This window comes from Mollisia scopiformis (assembly GCF_001500285.1).
Source record: "Mollisia scopiformis unplaced genomic scaffold LY89scaffold_42, whole genome shotgun sequence".
NCBI lineage: Eukaryota > Fungi > Ascomycota > Leotiomycetes > Helotiales > Mollisiaceae > Mollisia > Mollisia scopiformis.
The window spans coordinates 26,632-44,153 of NW_017263622.1; the positions used below are offsets into that span (position 1 = coordinate 26,632).

Below are 17,522 nucleotides of genomic sequence, written 5' to 3' on the forward strand. Positions count from 1 at the left end.
TGCAGATCTCGTACAGAAACCATGGCAGCAACCAAAGGCGATCGCAACAGTGGGGTAACCTTACCTTCCGAGCTTCCCTGTGCGGCGAAAAGCTTCCAGCTCTTGCAACTGCGGTATAAAGATGTCGTGCCCTGTTTTTAGGTCGTCCTGTTGCTGTCGTTCTAGAGTGCGCAACCCCTCAAATCGGCATCATGAAGAGAACCACAGCTTCTGCATTGTTCGGAGCGCTCTCCGCTGCCATTGTCCATGCAGCTCCCGTTGTGGAAAAAGCTCCTCGAGATGTGGACGATCGATTTCCGTACACAGGTCCAGCGATCCCAATTGGCGATTGGGTGGATAACACAGTAAATGGCAATGGAAAGGGGTTTCCTCGCCTGGTCGAACCTCCCGCCGTGAAGCCAGCAACGGCAAACCCCACGAACAATATCAATGTCGTCGCATTGTCGTATATTCCTCAGGGAATGAGCATTCACTACCAGACTCCATTCGGTCTTGGTGAAGTTCCTTCAATTCAATGGGGAACCACTGCTACGGATTTGGATTATCAAGCCACTGGCTACTCTCACACGTACGTGATTACAAGCTGGCATGCTTCAATTGCTACAGTACTGATTGACAATCTAGCTACGATCGTACCCCGCCATGCTCGCTGGTAGCCGCAGTGACACAATGCAGTCAATTCTTCCACGAGGTCCAAATCGGTGGATTGAAAGCCGACACAACGTACTACTATCAAATTGCAGCAGCCAATGGTACAACAGCTTCAGACGTTTTGAGCTTTACAACTGCGCGCGACGTTGGTGATTCGAAAGAGTTTACTATCGCAGTTCTGAATGATATGGGCTACACCAATGCTGGCGGGACCTACAAACAATTAATCCAGGCTGTTGATGAGGGAACTGTCTTTGCTTGGCATGGAGGAGATCTTTCTGTAAGTTTGTCTTGTACTAGTTGTCTAAGGTTTGGAATTCCGAAGCTAGTTTCACTTGTAGCTTCCGTGGAGCTCTTAAAGCTTACTCGCATGGTCTTGCTGTCTGTTTGCAACGCTAACTGGAGCACGAACAGTACGCAGATGATTGGTACTCAGGAATTCTCCCTTGCGAAGATGATTGGCCAGTCTGCTACAATGGGACCTCCACTGAGCTTCCCGGCCCAGCTCCTGTCCCCGACTACTATAAAGTTCCCCTTCCTGCAGGTGAGGTCGCCAATCAAGGAGGACCCGAGGGTGGAGATATGAGCGTTCTTTACGAATCGAACTGGGATCTCTGGCAGCAATGGATTGTCAACATCACGGCCAAGGTCCCATACATGACTCTTCCCGGAAATCATGAAGCGACCTGCAGCGAGTTTGACGGCCCAGGAAATGTCTTGACAGCATATTTGAACAACAATACTATAAATGGAACAGCTGCTAAGTCGGATCTTACTTATTACAGCTGTCCGCCATCGCAGAGGTATGAATCTCTTTTCTTGGGTGGAACTTTCTGACTGTAATAGAAATTTCACCGCTTACCAGCATCGCTTCCGCATGCCTGGAGGAGAAACCGGCGGAGTCGGTAATATGTGGTATTCCTTCGACTACGGCATGGCACACTTCATATCTTTCGACGGAGAAACCGATTTTGCGAACAGTCCCGAATACCCCTTCGCTCGAGATGTCAAAGGCAACGAGACGCTCCCGACAGAACAGCAAACGTACGTTACGGACAGTGGACCATTCGGTGCTGTGGGTAACTACAGTGATTCGAAGACTTATGCCCAATATCAGTGGTTACAAAAAGATCTCGCTAGTATAGATCGATGCAAAACTCCTTGGGTTATCGCTATGACACATCGTCCTATGTACTCATCCCAAGTATCTTCTTATCAGAAATACATCCGGACTGCATTTGAAGCACTGTTGCTTGAGTATAGCGTCGATGCTTATCTTTCTGGGTATGTCACCTTTTTTCTTGGTGCACGGGTTGCTGACAGCGATAGACATATCCATTGGTACGAACGGATGTGGCCCATGGGATTCAACGGCACAATCGACAGCTCTTCTATCGTGAACGACAACACCTACCTCACCAATCCGGGCAAATCAATGACGCACATCGTCAACGGAATGGCTGGTAACATCGAAAGTCACAGCACGCTCGACGCTGGTGAAAGCACCCTACCCCTGACTGCTGTTCTGGACTTTGAGCATTATGGTTTCAGCAAGATAAGATTCATCAACGAATCCGCAATTACTTTCACGTTCATCATGGGAGATGATGGAAGTGCTGGCGATGAATTGATGTTGTTGAAGAGAAGTCCTGGGAACGGAACTTGTTCGTCGTCTTCGAACTCTACTAGTTCAAGTGTTCCTACATCAACTGTTGGAGGATACAACGCGACTTCGACAGCTACTGGATCAGTATCCTATACAACAGAGGTGGTGACTGCATACACGACTTATTGTCCCGGAGCTATGACCTTTACTCAGGGCTCGAGCACTTATACCGTTAGCTCTGTTCGTCTCCCCATCTTACCCTCCTCCCAGATTCAAACTAACGAAACACAGGCAACAACCCTAACAATAACAAACTGCCCATGCACCATCACCCACGCCGTCACTCCAACGTACGTCCCCCTCTGCTCTCCCTCCCCAACCCCAAACTAACACCCCCCAGCCCCTCAACAAGCGCCGAAATCTCCCTCGCCTCCGGCCTCTCATCAGCAAGCATCTATCTTCCCCCCACGGGCTCCCATACCTTCGCCTCTACCAGCGTCATCGCATCCTCCGCTATCTCAGGGTCCCCGACCCTGCCCTCGACTGGTGTAATCGCCTCCTCAGCTTCCAGCGGTACAGCTGCTGGAACGAGTTCAACACCAACGACTGTCACGACCAGTAATGCGGGGAGGAATGGAGCTGGGTTGTGGATGGCGATTGTGTGTGCTTTGGTTGGGGTTTTGATGATGGTTTGAGGAGGGGATAAAATGTATGTATGTAGGGATATGATATGATTTGAATGTTTAATGAAAATGTAATACTTGAACATGCTTTGTCTGAGTGTTGAGGTGCTGTTGGCGGCGAGAATGTCTCAAAGCTGTGATATTTGAGGAGATCTCGGGGTTATTGCCTTAGACGTCCAACACAGGCAAGTGATGCTTTACGGTTTGCGATACCTCTGATGTTTAGATGAGCAGACACATGCGCAGTAGGTGCTTCAGCCTTGTCAGCACTCCCAACGGTGCCCGGAGATCGGAAGACCTTGCAGAAGGGTGTTGTAGGATATGGGATACTCAAATCTGCTTCCTCGTCACAGACATCCATACCCCATGCTCCCAGGCCATCTAGGACATTCTAGCATTTTCATATCCTGACTTTCATTCTTCAAAATCTTCCAAGCCGAGACCGACATCCTCAAATAATTAGAACAAATATATATTACTATCAAGTCAACCTCTCTATCAGCTTCCCTTTTTTCATGGAGGCATAATGAGGCTATACGAGTGAAACAATCCATCAGGGAAGTAAGTAGGAGGACAGCACATAACACCACCGCCCGCGCGCCTCTTTATGCATTTCTTTTTCTTCCCTCTCCTCTTCCCTCCCCTCTTCCCCACCCCTCATCTCACAGCCCCCACCCTACTTCTCAGCCTCACTCCCGGGCTTCATCCCGGGAGCGCCCTTCAAATCGCTCTCAAGCTCATCATTTGGCTGGTCGTGGCGCGAGTACATCTTATACTCGATACTATCCTTGAAACTCAGGCTCCCGGTCTCGACCTGTTTCCGCGTCGCCGAGAGCTTGGATTTCGGGAGGCCCATTGATTCGAGGAATGCTACGGCTATTTCTTGTTAGTATTTATTGGACAAGAAAAAAAGAGAGAGAGAGAGAGAAAGAGGGAAGGGAGAGGGGAAAGCATACTGTCTCGCCATTCAACGTCTTTTCGTTTGTTGTCCCATTTCAGTTCCCCAGCCATGATATCGATTACTTTTGGTAGGGCTTCTAAAGCCGCTTGTGCGTTCAAAAATGCTAATCTCGTCCTCCGGGCCAGGACATCGACAGCCGTCTGCGCGTACTCGTGTCGAACCGCATACCGAACTTCTCCATCGATAAATGGATATAAAGCACTAATCCTCTCCCCTCTCACGGGAAACCTCTTCTCGGTCGGGACACTGAGCGCTGCGACCGTCCACGCTCGATCACCGTATGATTCCGTCAAGTGTTTCGCGATATCGGTTTCCACGCCAAAATGCTGGATTAGATTTATAAACAGCGTTTTCGAGAAGCCGTGCGCGCCGATGAGTTTTACTTGGTGCGTCTGGCAGGACCCGTCGAGCCGTTTCCCGTCATCGATCATCTCGGTGCCGCTCACGTCTGGGGCGTCGGGGAAGGGTTTCGTTCGCAGGTTGAAGGTGGTGATTGCTTCGTCGACGGCTTCTTCAGCCATCTGACGGTAGGTGGTCCATTTCCCGCCTGCACAAGTCAGGAGACCGGAGTCAGAGACGTTGATGAGGTGGTTGCGGACTAGAGACTCGGTGTTCTTGGCCTTGGGGTCTTTGACGAGGGGCCGGATGCCGGACCATGCTGCGAGGACGTCGCCGCGGCGGACGTTGATGTCGGGGGAGAGGTAGTGGCGGATTTCGGAGAGGATCCAGTCGATTTCTTCTTCTTTCGGGAGAGGGTTGTGGGAGATTGTGGTGGGGGAGTCGGTCGTGCCGGCGATGGTGTTTCCTTGCCATGGGAGGAAGAAGATTACTCGTCCGTCAGACGTTTTGGGATCGATGAGACCCATCTTCTGAGGACTGTAGTACCCAGGGAGAATAACGTGAGTACCGGAACTTGGTGCCACGATTTCTTTGACATCTTGCTCGTCCATCTTTCGGATCGAGTCTGTAAAAGGTCCTGTGGCATTGATGATACCTCTGGCCCGGATTGTGAATTCATCTGCCTTCTTTCCGTTCTTTTCCTGGACCAGATCCTTGACTCGTGCACCACAGAGCTTGCCATTAGGATCCTTCTCCAAAGCTGTAACTTCGACGTGGTTGACAACCGTGCTTCCGTACAATGCAGCAGTCATTGCCAACGAAACGTTCATCCTCGAATCATTGTGTGCTCCATCGTAGTATACCAGTGCACCAACCAGATTGTCCTTCTTCAACATAGGAAAAGCCTCCAATGCCTTACTCCTCGTCAAGAAGTACGAAGTCTCAATCCCTTCCGAGCCAGCCAAGAAATCGTACGCCTTTGTTCCCGCCCAATAATAAGGAGCCTTCCACCATTTATCCAACGGCAGCATAATGGGCAACCACATCGACAAATGCGGCGCCGTATCCAAAAAGTATTTCCGTTCTCTCAACGCCTCCTTCACCAACTTATACTGATTTATATCCACCTCCCAAAACGCCTTCTCCAGATACCGCACCCCACCATGCACCAACTTCGTGCTCTTGCTACTCGTCCCACTACTAAAATCATCCCTCTCCACCACCGCAACTTTCAATCCCCTCGTCGCTGCATCCAGCGCTATACCCGCTCCTGTCGCCCCTCCCCCAATGATCAACAAATCATAAACATCGCCCTCATCCTGCGGCGCCGAAGCCTCGGTATTCTGGAACGCACCAGCGATGGTGCCTTTACTGCCACCACTCCTCTTCAAGTCCGCAATCTGCTCATCTCGACTCCTCACCTTGGGGAACCGCGGCGGGCGGAAACTGCCTCCAGCGCCGTAGCCAGGCGGGGACACGACTGCGGGGTCGGAGCCGGGGATGTTGCGTGGGCGGTAGGTGTAGTAGAGGAATCCGCCGCCGAGGACCGCTACTCCTGTGGTGTAGAGGAGGGGTTTCGCGAGGCGCTGTCGGAAGGCCATTGTTGTTGACGGAGGAGAGAGGGAGGAGGATGGAGAGGTAGAATTGGATTTCGAGGTGGTGGAGTTTCTCTGCTGGACTGGAGCTTGGAGCTCTCGATGATGTGCTAACGCAGATCAGCCCGCTTTTTGACCAGGCCGGGGCTTGGCTGCTCGAGCAATTGAATCGCGATCTTTTCTCTGTTCGAGATGAAAATGGAAATCTCGTACTGTGCAATTGCACAGAGCGAGGAGGAGAGAACAGAAGAGTGGTGATTATGATGGAGGACAAGAGATACAAAATAAAAGGAAAGAAGAAGCAATTGTTTTCTCTCTCGTCCTGGCTTTGGCATCGGTGATCTGCCGGTCATTATTCCGCCAATGACGAGCGGAACAGGCTAATTTTCCTTTTCCCAGGGAAGGGTTGGCGGATGGCGGAAAAACTTCCATGTGAGACATCGCAGCCCGCCAAAGAGGAACGTGGACTGACAAGGAAAGTGAGCCGAGACGCCAGATGTGCGGCGTGACGAGAATACTTTTTATGTCCATAGTTTCTTTGACAATCTCGACTCTTATTGTCATTTTGTTGTGTGATATAAGATGGGTGTTTTTGAGCCTATTCAATGTTGGTTGGCAAGAGAAAGTTTTGGCTTTTTCTCACTTCCAAGAGATCTCTAAGTCTGCATGACTCGAAAAAGTGGCACCTTCACCAACTTGGAAGTCTTCGAAGTATCGTGAGATCCGAGGGAAAGCCAGAATTAGATAAGAAAGGTTCTAAGAGGGGTATGCAAATCTGCAGTCAGTTGATTGTTTTCGAACAACCGCCAACACTGCTTTCTAAGCATAGCATAGGAGTCATAACCAGCTGTCGTCAGCTTCTCAAGCAATAGCATATTTTTTCCGTCCGAGGCTGCCGATTACTATACATTCCTCATCCACCACAACCTCACGCCTTCAACTCCGGTGTATCTCCAAACAGGTTTGCCAACGCTGCCGCGGGATACCTCGTCCCATGAACCTCAGCTCCCTCCACCAAATCTCTGATCTCCTTCTCCTCCTCTGCGCTCAACTTAACATCCAAAGCTCCCAAGTTCTCCTCCAAATACTTGATTTTCTTCGTTCCAGGAATAGGGATGATATCCTCTCCTTGAGCCATCAACCAAGCCAGTGTCAGCTGACCAGCCGTACATCCCTTCTTGTTGGCAATAGAAACGATGCCATCTACGAGCTTGAGGTTCTTGGGAAAATTCTCTTCGCTGTATCGTGGTGCCATTTTGCGGAAATCGCCCTCTTCGAAGTCGGCGGGTGATTTGTAGGCTCCTGTTAGGATGCCACTTTTTGAGATATTAGTTATTTTTACGAGAAAAGGAGGGGAAGGAGACGAACCGGCCAAGAGGAGAGTATGCCACGACTGCGACGCCCAGCTCTCGACATGTTTTCAGGAGGTTGATTTGCGGTTGCTCGATGTCGATTGCAAAAGGAGAGTACTCGATTTGCACAGCATCAATGTGGTGCACTTTTTCAGCACGACGCAGGGTCGCGGATGAGACTTCGCTCAAACCGATATACTTTATCTTTCCCTCCCTATTCGCACATCAGCTACAATTCCTCACCGCTCACCAAAGGGGAAACTCACTTCTTCAACTCAACCATAGCCTCGACCGTTTTCTCAATCGGCGTCTTCCCATCCACCCGATGACAATAATACAAATCAATAACACTCACCCCCAACCTGCTTAAACTCTTCTCGCACGCCGTCCTGACATACTCGGGACTCGAATCAATAACCCGCTTCCCGTCCCCCACAACCTTATTCGCGAACTTCGTCGCCAGGAAGATCTCGTCCCGCTTCCCCGTGCGCGCGAACCATTTCCCGATCAGGTCCTCGCTGTCCTGATACATGTCCGCCGAGTCCCAGAACGTTTCGCCCAGCTCGTACGCCCGGTCCAGGACTTTGAAGCGTTCGGCGTCTGGCTGCGGTTTGCCGTAGAAGGCGGAGAGGCCCATGAGCCCGAAGCCCATTGCTGGGACGAGGGGCCCGTTTTTGCCTAGTTTGCGGGTGGGGAGTTGGGGTGGCATTGTGGTTGTGGGATGTCCAATTGAGTAGTTTCTAATTGTATGGAATTTGGTACGTTTGATTGTGTGGAAAAGTTGCTGTTGGAGTTTCATTGAAAAGAGAGCAGAGAGAGAGATTAAGCTTTTAAAAGGAAGGGAAAATCAATGATGCAGTACGCCTGGAGATAGCCCGGAGTTTGCACTCTCCGTTCCTGGTCCTCCGTCGTCACACTTCGATTGATGGCGTGCACTTGCAGTTTGGTTTGGTTTTCGGAGATACAAAGTCCCACCTTGACGCAATGTTTCATCGCCGAAACTGGCTTACCTATAAACGTTATATCCATTGTAAACTCCATGGATTTTAGCAGCGGATGTGAAGAGAAGGATTTATTATACGATTTAATAGCCTCGATGTAACAGAAGATTGCAAATATCGAGGAGAGGCAAACAAGCTGTCGATGACGGCACGCTTGAGGGAGCAAAGGCGGGGCAGCTCGAAGGCCCCGCTATTGCACGTGATATTAGCTTGTTGGATGTCGGACCCCCTTTCCAACAAATCGCTGCCTAGGTAGACAAGCCAGAATGCGAATAGCCTCACTCTCCCCTTCTGCACTCTCCTCTCTCCCCATTCCAGTCTTCACCTAAGAAACCAAACTCGAACCCCAACCACACGAGTAATGGCCCCCCTCCACCACCGAACAAAACATCCTGCCCACCTGGTACAGCCTAGCCTTCCTCCTCTCTCTCCTCTGTCCTATCCTCTTCCTCCTCCTATCACCCCACTACCGCAACCGTTTAGCGCTCGTCGCTTATCTCGCGAACTTGTGCTCGTTTACTGAACCGAGTGATTTGGGGAGGCCGGTTGTTGTGCATTTTAATCCTGGGGGCTCGAGGACGTATCATCATCCGGAGGAGGGGAGGTTACGGGTTCAGGCGAGGTTGTTTTTGGGTGCTGCTCTGGTGGCGGCGTGGGTGGTTGTGGTGAGCGTTGGGGGAGTCTTGTGGGCTGTGGGAGAGAGGGGAAATGGGTTGAAAGACAAGAGGAGCGATGATTCTCATACGGGTGCCAATGTTGGGAAGGGTAAGGGAAATGGGAATTGGTGGATAGCGAGGGTTGTAGAGGTGTTGATGGGGTTGGCGTTTTGTTTGACTGCAGGTGCGTTTTTGGCGATGTATGGGAGGAGTAAACATGGAAGGTTTGGAGAGTACCTTGATCCAAGGGGCTATGTATCACCGATTTTCTGAAAGGGGGCAGGATCATAGCTTTCTGTTGGATCTTATTGAGTTTGGACTACCTATGGACTGGCGCTTTACGGCGACTGATGACTTGCACTGATGATCTGAAGGCTGTGTGAAGAGCTTGTTTCCTCATTATCATGCGGCTTTGATTCCTTACGGGCATCTACTATCATCAGCGCAACCAATAATAGAGCACATTGAAGGAACATCATTTACCTTGTGCAGCATCCATGAAATTCAAGAACACTAGTCCCAGCAATACTAGTGGAAGTACCTGACCAAATCCCCACGTCGACTCATCACTCACTAAATCCGCGTTTGAACGTTTTAGGTCGACAAGGTCGTAGGTATTCCAAGCGGTGAATCCGAAGTATGCAGCCACGATCAACGGTGAGTGAATGTCTCCCCACGCCCAAAGCGCCAAGAATTGTTTGAAAAGTATCCAGACCAAATGAAACGTTGCTCTTAAGAGTACTAGGAATAGCCACCCGAAGAAGCCTTTATTGTTTGTATGCGTGAGGTTGCTGGGGGTAAAATTGGGATGATATCTGAACGTTCGCAATATTGTTCGACCTTGGCTCACAAATACTTTCCATAAAGTAACAGAAGAACTCGTCAGTGAAGACCATTGTGTTTTTAAGTCTGGCCATATTGGCGTCAGACTTATTACGGCTCCAACAAGAACGCAAGTCAAGTATGCTGAATAACAAATCAGACCCGCAATCCAAAGAAATTGTTGGTCGTACGACGACTTGTCATGGGACAAGTAGCAGTAGCCAGATTTCACCGGATCCCATTTGCCTTTCGGTCCCCATTGAGTACACCGAAAGAAGAGCCGATATCAATATTGCAGCAGTCCTGGTCCAGTAATGCCAATCGTCGTCTCCGTCGTCGCTTTGGTTCATCTCACCGGATCTTGCGGCCCAGAAAGAGTTCAGACATAGGAACCAGTAGTCCATGACGAACTGTTGATGATAAAATGTCATCTTCTCGCCTTGAACTAAAGCTGCAATCAGGATACCAGTCCCAGTAACCAACTGTATATTGCAAAGTATATCAAGACCTTTCGCTGCAAATGCTTCAATTCGCGAATGCTTTGTTGCAAACAGTGCTAGGATGAAGGCTAAAACCCTGTGAATGAAGGCCGCTGCTTTTCTGGAAATGCCAGCAAGCAAAGGATGCTCGCTGGCATAGTCGGGAGGTAGTTCAGGCGGAGCATACTGGCCGACGAGTTCATCGAAGCTTCGCTGCCAGTCTGCATGAGTCCTTGAAGGAAGTCGACTGTATACGAGCTTTGATAGAGTACAATACATGCCGATGGCAGCAATCAGACACGTAATCCACCCTGTAATTATGAAAGCATAGAGCACCTTCGAAGTCTTGAATCAGCTTTGAGATACTAGTCTTCTGAGCCGAACTTACACCAAGGCCAGCAATATCCGGATCTCCTTGGAAAGGAGCCACGCAATAACAATCTTACAAATCAGGTGTCGTAAAATTGTAAAACTCTTTCGTCCCATTGTGAAAAAACCAGCAGCAATCGCTGGGTCCATAAGCGCCCTCGCAGAGCGACATGACGGAGAGCTACCGTATACTTTTCGTGACAACAACATATTGCTGAGCTCTCGAGATTATATACGGGTTCAAAAAGAGGTTCAAAAAGAAATATGAACTGAGCTGAATGAACTTCCAATATGTGGATCAGCCACTCAATTCAGCCACAAATGTGGTCTTCGAAATGTTACAGGGTAACTCCAGCAGCCACACAGAATCAATGTAGAGCAATTTCCTGAACGAGAAAAAGAGGCGCACGCAACCACGCTGAAATGGAAAATGATAATCATTCAGTCCTCACTTCGCGTTGTAGCCTCTGATGAGTACCTTCATTGTGGAGATGTTGGCGAAAGGGGAGCGATGACAGCCCGAAACACGCTAAAGCCCGCGACTATCTTTAACTCTGCTCCACCAGCTTGGGTTTTCTCGTTTTTATCATCCCTTTGCTGTTTTCATTCTTCATGCAGCAAGCTTTTCAAATCAACACCTGATTAGAACAATGACCAAAATTTGTAAGGAAGTAAGCCGATAGGAGAAATCTAACCTTTGTTTTCTTACGCTTGAATGGATTTGCGATGGAATAGCTAGGCGAGGGCGGTAACCTCCATCCTTTGATTAATGCAGAGAGGACAAGTTCTTAGGTTCTGTGAGCCAGAATCGCTCTTGGCAAGCTAAATGCGGGGTAGCAGGAGGCATAATTTCACGTAAATAGGATCTTTTTGTTTCAAGTTTGAGAGCATCAACTACGTCATAGGAAGCTGCTGCCTATTGTTGGTTGGTAGGATCGCAGGATGAGGCGCAGGAGCGTCTCCACCTAATACTTTCAACCTTTGCAGTTTTATATATCTCTACCTGTCGTATCAAAGATTGCTGCAAGATCTGAATCACACTCACCATGGCTTCAAGAGCAGAAGCAGGTAGAGACGCTTTCACCTTCATTGATCGCACAGTCGATATCGACCAAGATGGCGAACCGGGACCTCCTCATGTCTTCCCCAAGTTCGGCGATCTCACTTCTGCCAAACTCCCCCAACCTATCGTACAGCTTCTCGAAGATCTCCGAGAGAAGTATCCAGACCATGTTGTTACATATGCCGATACATACAGCCTCAATCTCCTCGCATTTGCTGCCGCTGGACTTGCCACCGCAACCTTGGATATCGAAACAGATTCCATCTTCCGCGTGCGCGTATGGCAGCAACCCATACGCCGAGGAGCGATTGGTCAGCTTGCTGAAGGCCGCGGTTTTGCCAAGTACCGGTATCGATGGGGTGATGAAGACTTCATCCTGTACTGCATTACTGTTAGCATATTCAGCATGCAGTTTGTACTGAAAGAGTACGGCCCAGGAGAGGGGCAATTGTCTCATTCCGCAGCTACAGATACCCTTCTTGCCCAAGTCGGACTTTGGTCGCACAGAACACTCAAGGGCATTTATGTCTACGATTTGTTTTGGCGTCTAGATCTGGCGTTATACGAACAAGTGCAAAAGTTGGTCTCTTCAGCAGGACCAGTGTCATTTCATGGATAAGCTAACGATATTCAGAGCCACGTGGGACAAAGTTATACTGGACCCGGGTATGAAGAAAGATCTGACAAGCGTCAGCGGTCGTTTCTTCGATAGCAAAGCCGTGTACGATGACTTGGGGGTACCATGGAAAAGAGGCTTGATCTTTTACGGTCCGGCCGGGAATGGAAAGACCATCAGTATCAAGGCCCTCATGCACACACTTGCCGAACGCAAAGACTCTATACCAACACTGTATGTCAAGTCAGCGCCTCGAACTCTTGACATCAGGAATATCTTCGCCTTGGCACGCCAGATGACTCCATGTCTATTGGTACTTGAAGACATCGACACCATCGTTACGGCTCAGACACGGAGCTATTTCTTCAATGAGGTTGATGGGCTTGAGAATAACGATGGCATTCTGATGGTTGCGAGCACAAACCACATCGATGAATTGGACCCCGGCCTTTCTAAACGTCCAAGTCGTTTCGACAGGAAGTACCTCTTTCCTGCTCCTAGCAAAGCAGAGCGAGTTCAATATGTGCAGTACTGGCGTCAGAAGCTAAAGAAGAAACCCGAGGTTGTGTTTCCGGAGAGCTTGGTCGAGCCCATTGCCGACATTACTCATGATTTTAGTTTCGCTTATATCCAGGAAGCCTTTGTGTCTTCTCTTCTGGATATTGCACATCATCACGATGATGAGGGCGAGGACGAAGAAGCTGTAGACGAGGCGGGTGGTGGTGACGAAGATCTTGACAAATACGAGCTCTGGAGGGTCCTCAAAGAACAAGTCAAGATCTTGCGAGATGAGATGGATGCCGAGGCATTGAGAGTAGATCCGGATTTCACAACTTTTGCAGCACATACCGCACCACCAGCCTCTCATAACTATGTGGAAGATAGCGGATATCCATCCACGAACCCAGAAGACAGCAACTTGCTTCACCATACATATTCAGAGAGCTCACATGGCTCTGCAATTCACCAACCACTTGCAATACGCGGTATCCATCCAGGTGACGGCTTTTCTGCGCTGCAACCGCCATTCTCAGGGCCGGCGTGTCCTACTTTCGGGGATTCAAGGGATCAGCTGCGAGGAATGACATGGTTCGAGATAGGTCATAAATAAATAGACAATTTAAAATGTTGGACGGTTTTTTCAGTCCTCTTCACTCGCATTTGACGATTTCTATTCTTGAACTTAGACTGTACCTGGGTCGACAGAAGCAAAGTGACTTTTGTTGCGTGAAGGAAGGCATGAATACGTGACCTCAGAGGGCTTGCAGACTTATTATGCAGGGGCATGTCAGGGTAAACGCCGAGCAGCATTAGATAGGAAGGAGAATGCTCTATGGCTCCTCTCTTGCTCCACCTAGGCTAGACTCGACTCTGACATTATCACTTCTATGGCTTCTCCCACGCCACTTATTAATCATTTTCCAAAGCTCAAATAACTACCAAACTCCAGGACCTCGTCATAGCAATGTGATGGACAATTTCTTTACTGATACCCTGCTCTCTCCAGCACCCTTGTGTACCAATCAGACCAACAAAAAAACGTAAGACCATGCTAGACTCCAGATAGCCAAACCGGGAGGAATCGTTGGAGAAGAGCCCGAATGAGATGTCGTCGGAGATGTCGTGGTAGGAGAAGTCGATGAGAGCTCGGTTGTTGTTGTGCTCGTTGGTGATGACCCTGACTTAGCATTTGTTGAGGATGAACCGCCAGCAGAAGTGCGCGAAGACTCGTGGGCTGTCGTACCCATACCTTGGGTTCCCGGGAGCGAAGAACTTGCAACATAGCTCGTCGATGTTATAGTGTCCCAATTAGTGGAATTGAATGGAGCCCAATTGGGACCACCATTGTAGTCGGCATAGCAGGATGTGAGAGGCGGCTGATCCGGGAACGCCCACATGTTTGTGGAACTCCACTGATCCGAAGCATCAAATCCTGTCACAACGCCAAATGATAATCCTTGAGAATCGGATCCAGTAGTTGGAACTGTATTGGAAGCTCCCATTGGGAAAATATGTATCTGGGGATTCGACGAGATGTCGACTGTGGAGTAGGGTAAAGGTGCTGTGATGCAGCCAGATGACCCAGGGAATTGTAATGTCCCGCTCCACACGTAGTCTGTGCCCCAGACGATGAAGCCGGTAGGAAAGGTGCTATTATCAACAGTCAGGGTTCCCTTCTTGATAGATTGCAACCACAACGTACATGGTGGTAGTGCTATTGACTCCCGCTGTGGTATATATTATCTCTTGCGTCCTGATTCCTTCGGAATTGACGTCCGAGAGATACTCCGGAGGAAACTCGGTAACAATGCTTGTTGTGTCAAGGACGGTATCCACGATCGTAATGATCGTTGCTGTCAAGTTCATTGGAGTCGGTTACTTTGTAGTCTGGATAGACAGAACAGCTAGCGTTGTTGGAGCAGGACATAGATTGGTTTGTTTCAAGTACGGGCTTGATGGGTCCATTCGGATCTTTTCAACTTGTTACCACAAGACACATGTATGGTAGATGAAAAATAGGATAGTTGGTGATTGAAAGCTCACCTAGAAAAGCGAGTACAAAGGGTACACAAAAAAATAAAATTATGGAATTAACCATGATGAGAGCAAACTGTGCAGTCTCCTGTCCTCGATATAGCTTGCAGATGTGAAAATTCAAATAAGAATTGAAAGCTTGTTGAAAACATGTTCCAGAATCAGGCTCAGTTGAACCTTTACATATTACCACGCGTTACGATCATCAATGCACTCACGCTGAAGATGCGAGCCTCACTTCAGCTGTTACGCATTCCTCGGCATGAAAACGGCGATGGATCTACATCCACTCTGCATCAGCAACCAATTAAGTATTGTCTGACACAGCCTTGCGTATCTAGGGTAGCATTTACAAGCAAGGATACGGCATATTAGGCCAGCTCAAATGGAAGATAAGCGTTCCATTCGTAGATAAGGGGAGAGAGCCTCGCTCACAATCTGCCTGGACGTTGGAAGGATGCGGCTAATTGTGATGCAGAAAGTCGAGACCAAAATACACGAGCACAGCCTTGTGCATAATACACTTCGCATACGCTGATATTCCCAATTGTACCTCATGGTGAATTGAAATTAATGCTTCCAGTCTTCCAAAAGGTTGTTGAGTATTCTGATGCGAGAAAACGTTGAATCAATGGAGGAAATACCGGACCAAGATCGACCACCAGTGACAGCAACGGAGTCTGAGTCGAAATTGCCAAATGAAGTTCTACTTGACAACGAGATACAGGAGCAACACTCAGAAACACAACAATCAGATGTACAAGAAGCGGAAGTGAGAGAAGAACGGCAGCATCCAGCGAAGCCTCCATCTCTTAATCGAACAAACAAGCCAGCTGGAAATGAAAGCAAAGCGACGAGCAGATGGCTAAGGGTTAAGGATATTGCGTTCCAATTACTCTTAAGCTGGTTCTCCTTAGGCATGTTCGCTATTATCATACTGTTTGTCCAGGCCACATACTCAGCGGAGATTGATTCAAATCGCCATGAGGCTTTCGGTAACAAGTTGTTGAAGACTGATGTCAGTACTACATTAGCAGTCCTACGAACTGCTCAGGGCATTCTATCAGCCATCACTTCCATGTTACTCACTGATGCATTTAAATTTCTGCAATGGATTATGATGAATCCCCCAAGAGGTCTCTCCTATCCTAGCCTTCTTGCTATCTCACCAACGACGGGAATCCTGGGCACATTGGACTTACTCCGTTCATCAGTAGTGAGAAAGTCTGCCAAGGCGTGGGCACTACTTAGGTACTTCTTTTCAAAACCAACTAAACTGTATGCCCAAGATATCTAAAATTCTCAGAGTTTCTCTGATCGCGATAGTCTGGCTGTCCGGCCTCGTCCTTTTCTGTAAGCCAACAATCTTGTACAGTGAAGGCGAGAAAAATGGATTGACCAAATATATAGTCAAAACATCCTTGGTCACGGTCTACGATATTGCATTTACCTACAAGGTCACCGCAGGAGTGAGTCCTTTCAATGCATCACTCATACGACCTTTCATCACGAGTGCGCAATCGTTATCTCCAAACTACCAGCTCATGGTTGTTCCATATACCGTCTTCGCAGCCGTATATACACTGGTCCTGAATCCGTTGCTCTGTACGCCTTCCCAATCAGTAAAATGTACAGGGACAAATTGCATGTCGTATCTTCTCTCTGGTGGGTTGGAGATGGTGGCACCCTGGGTGCCAGAAGGATACTCGGATTATCCCATGGTAAAGATTGAAGATGTTCCATCTATTCAGCTCGACTTTGAGTGGCCAGTAAGTGACATTTTCGACGATGCCGACTGCGATGTTTTTGGGGAGGATGGCTACACTATTGGGATTCGGTTGTGCATTGTAGAAGATACCACTGCCGTTGGATCATTCAGGGCAGGTAAGTCTGCAGACTCCGGTGCTATCACGAGACCATCACGGTCCTTCAGCTGAAGTAGCAATAACGATCCAGGTCTCTTTGTCTGCAATAATGGAACCGTCGGTGGTATCTGCCATGCAACTCAACCTGCAAATATCACCTCCAGCATCTCGTTCTACACTCGTGAAGCAACTGTAGTGGCAGTAAGATCAAACTATAGCATCATCAGTACTTCAAATTTAACGGTACGTACCTCCAGAAGGTTCCCAAAAGGCGCACTCAATTTTCGCTGCTTTGGCAAGACTTTCGGCACCCTAACTCACCGTTCTTCTGATAGCCTCCGATACAATTGACTGGTGTCGATCTCTTATCCTATCGAGAAAGCCTTCGATGGCTCCTCAATTACACAGCCGCCAACATCCCACCTCCATCCTCAATCGCTCAAAGCTTCTGGAGCTCAGTCCCAGAATTAGCAAGTCCTTCAACCTACGGCATCGTCTTGCAGAATTTTCAAAGCGTCCTCGCCTTCCCATTCTGGTATTTCAACTCCAATAATTGGGCGAACCCTGATCTGCAAGAAAAACAGATCATCTCGACTCTTCCTCCCCAATTCTATACTCAGGCGTATATTGTAGCACCATACAGCAAGCTGAGGTTCGACAGAGGCATGTTTATACTTTTCCTGATCCTGCAGGGATTGGCCATTGTTTTCGTATGGTGCGTGCTCCTGTTCGTGCTGTTTGGAACGAGGACACTGCCAACGACATCTTCGTATCCTTTATATGACATTGCGTTCAAAGCGAATGTGGATCATGAGGTGAAGGAAGAGGAGCTGAGCGAAGCAGGAAACTCGCAGTGCTTGAAGTTGATGAAGAATTCGAAAGCTTTTGGGAAAGTTGATTGATAACAAGATCGTACTGAAAATACCCAA

General features: G+C 48.7%; 7 protein-coding genes across 7 annotated transcripts; 3 read left to right on the forward strand and 4 right to left on the reverse strand.

The window, feature by feature from the left end:
* Positions 1-191: 191 nt before the first annotated feature.
* On the forward strand, positions 192-2,647 carry LY89DRAFT_603092 (acid phosphatase AphA; the record flags this gene model as incomplete). The annotated part of the gene is made up of 5 exons (XM_018210285.1): positions 192-568; positions 625-931; positions 1,066-1,454; positions 1,498-1,935; positions 1,981-2,647. 5 exons carry the CDS (start codon positions 192-194, stop codon positions 2,645-2,647), a joined length of 2,178 nt encoding a protein of 725 aa, XP_018060884.1.
* A 946-nt stretch (positions 2,648-3,593) lies between these two features.
* On the reverse strand, positions 3,594-6,198 carry LY89DRAFT_632659 (mitochondrial putative glycerol-3-phosphate dehydrogenase). The gene is made up of 2 exons (XM_018211312.1): positions 3,897-6,198; positions 3,594-3,816 (listed from the first exon to the last, which is right to left on the reverse strand). Exons 1-2 carry the CDS (start codon positions 5,839-5,841, stop codon positions 3,617-3,619), a joined length of 2,145 nt encoding a protein of 714 aa, XP_018060885.1. The 5' UTR covers positions 5,842-6,198; the 3' UTR covers positions 3,594-3,616.
* A 370-nt stretch (positions 6,199-6,568) lies between these two features.
* Positions 6,569-8,119, reverse strand: LY89DRAFT_692358 (Aldo/keto reductase). Its single transcript, XM_018216524.1, has 3 exons — positions 7,454-8,119; positions 7,204-7,401; positions 6,569-7,151 (listed from the first exon to the last, which is right to left on the reverse strand). Exons 1-3 carry the CDS (start codon positions 7,894-7,896, stop codon positions 6,764-6,766), a joined length of 1,029 nt encoding a protein of 342 aa, XP_018060886.1. The 5' UTR covers positions 7,897-8,119; the 3' UTR covers positions 6,569-6,763.
* Positions 8,120-9,866: 1,747 nt separating this feature from the next.
* Positions 9,867-10,631, reverse strand: LY89DRAFT_726422 (uncharacterized protein; the record flags this gene model as incomplete). Its single annotated transcript, XM_018219051.1, has 2 exons — positions 9,867-10,456; positions 10,592-10,631. 2 exons carry the CDS (start codon positions 10,629-10,631, stop codon positions 9,867-9,869), a joined length of 630 nt encoding a protein of 209 aa, XP_018060887.1.
* An 869-nt stretch (positions 10,632-11,500) lies between these two features.
* Positions 11,501-13,304, forward strand: LY89DRAFT_726423 (P-loop containing nucleoside triphosphate hydrolase protein; the record flags this gene model as incomplete). The annotated part of the gene is made up of 2 exons (XM_018219052.1): positions 11,501-12,156; positions 12,212-13,304. Exons 1-2 carry the CDS (start codon positions 11,561-11,563, stop codon positions 13,302-13,304), a joined length of 1,689 nt encoding a protein of 562 aa, XP_018060888.1. The 5' UTR covers positions 11,501-11,560.
* A 226-nt stretch (positions 13,305-13,530) lies between these two features.
* LY89DRAFT_692360 (uncharacterized protein) lies at positions 13,531-14,029 on the reverse strand. Its single transcript, XM_018216525.1, has one exon. It carries the CDS (start codon positions 13,939-13,941, stop codon positions 13,717-13,719), a length of 225 nt encoding a protein of 74 aa, XP_018060889.1. The 5' UTR covers positions 13,942-14,029; the 3' UTR covers positions 13,531-13,716.
* Positions 14,030-15,647: 1,618 nt separating this feature from the next.
* LY89DRAFT_603023 (uncharacterized protein) lies at positions 15,648-17,495 on the forward strand (the record flags this gene model as incomplete). Its single annotated transcript, XM_018210277.1, has 5 exons — positions 15,648-15,979; positions 16,035-16,081; positions 16,139-16,612; positions 16,685-16,836; positions 16,929-17,495. The coding sequence occupies 5 exons, from the start codon at positions 15,648-15,650 to the stop codon at positions 17,493-17,495; spliced, it is 1,572 nt and encodes a 523-aa protein (XP_018060890.1).
* Positions 17,496-17,522: the final 27 nt, after the last annotated feature.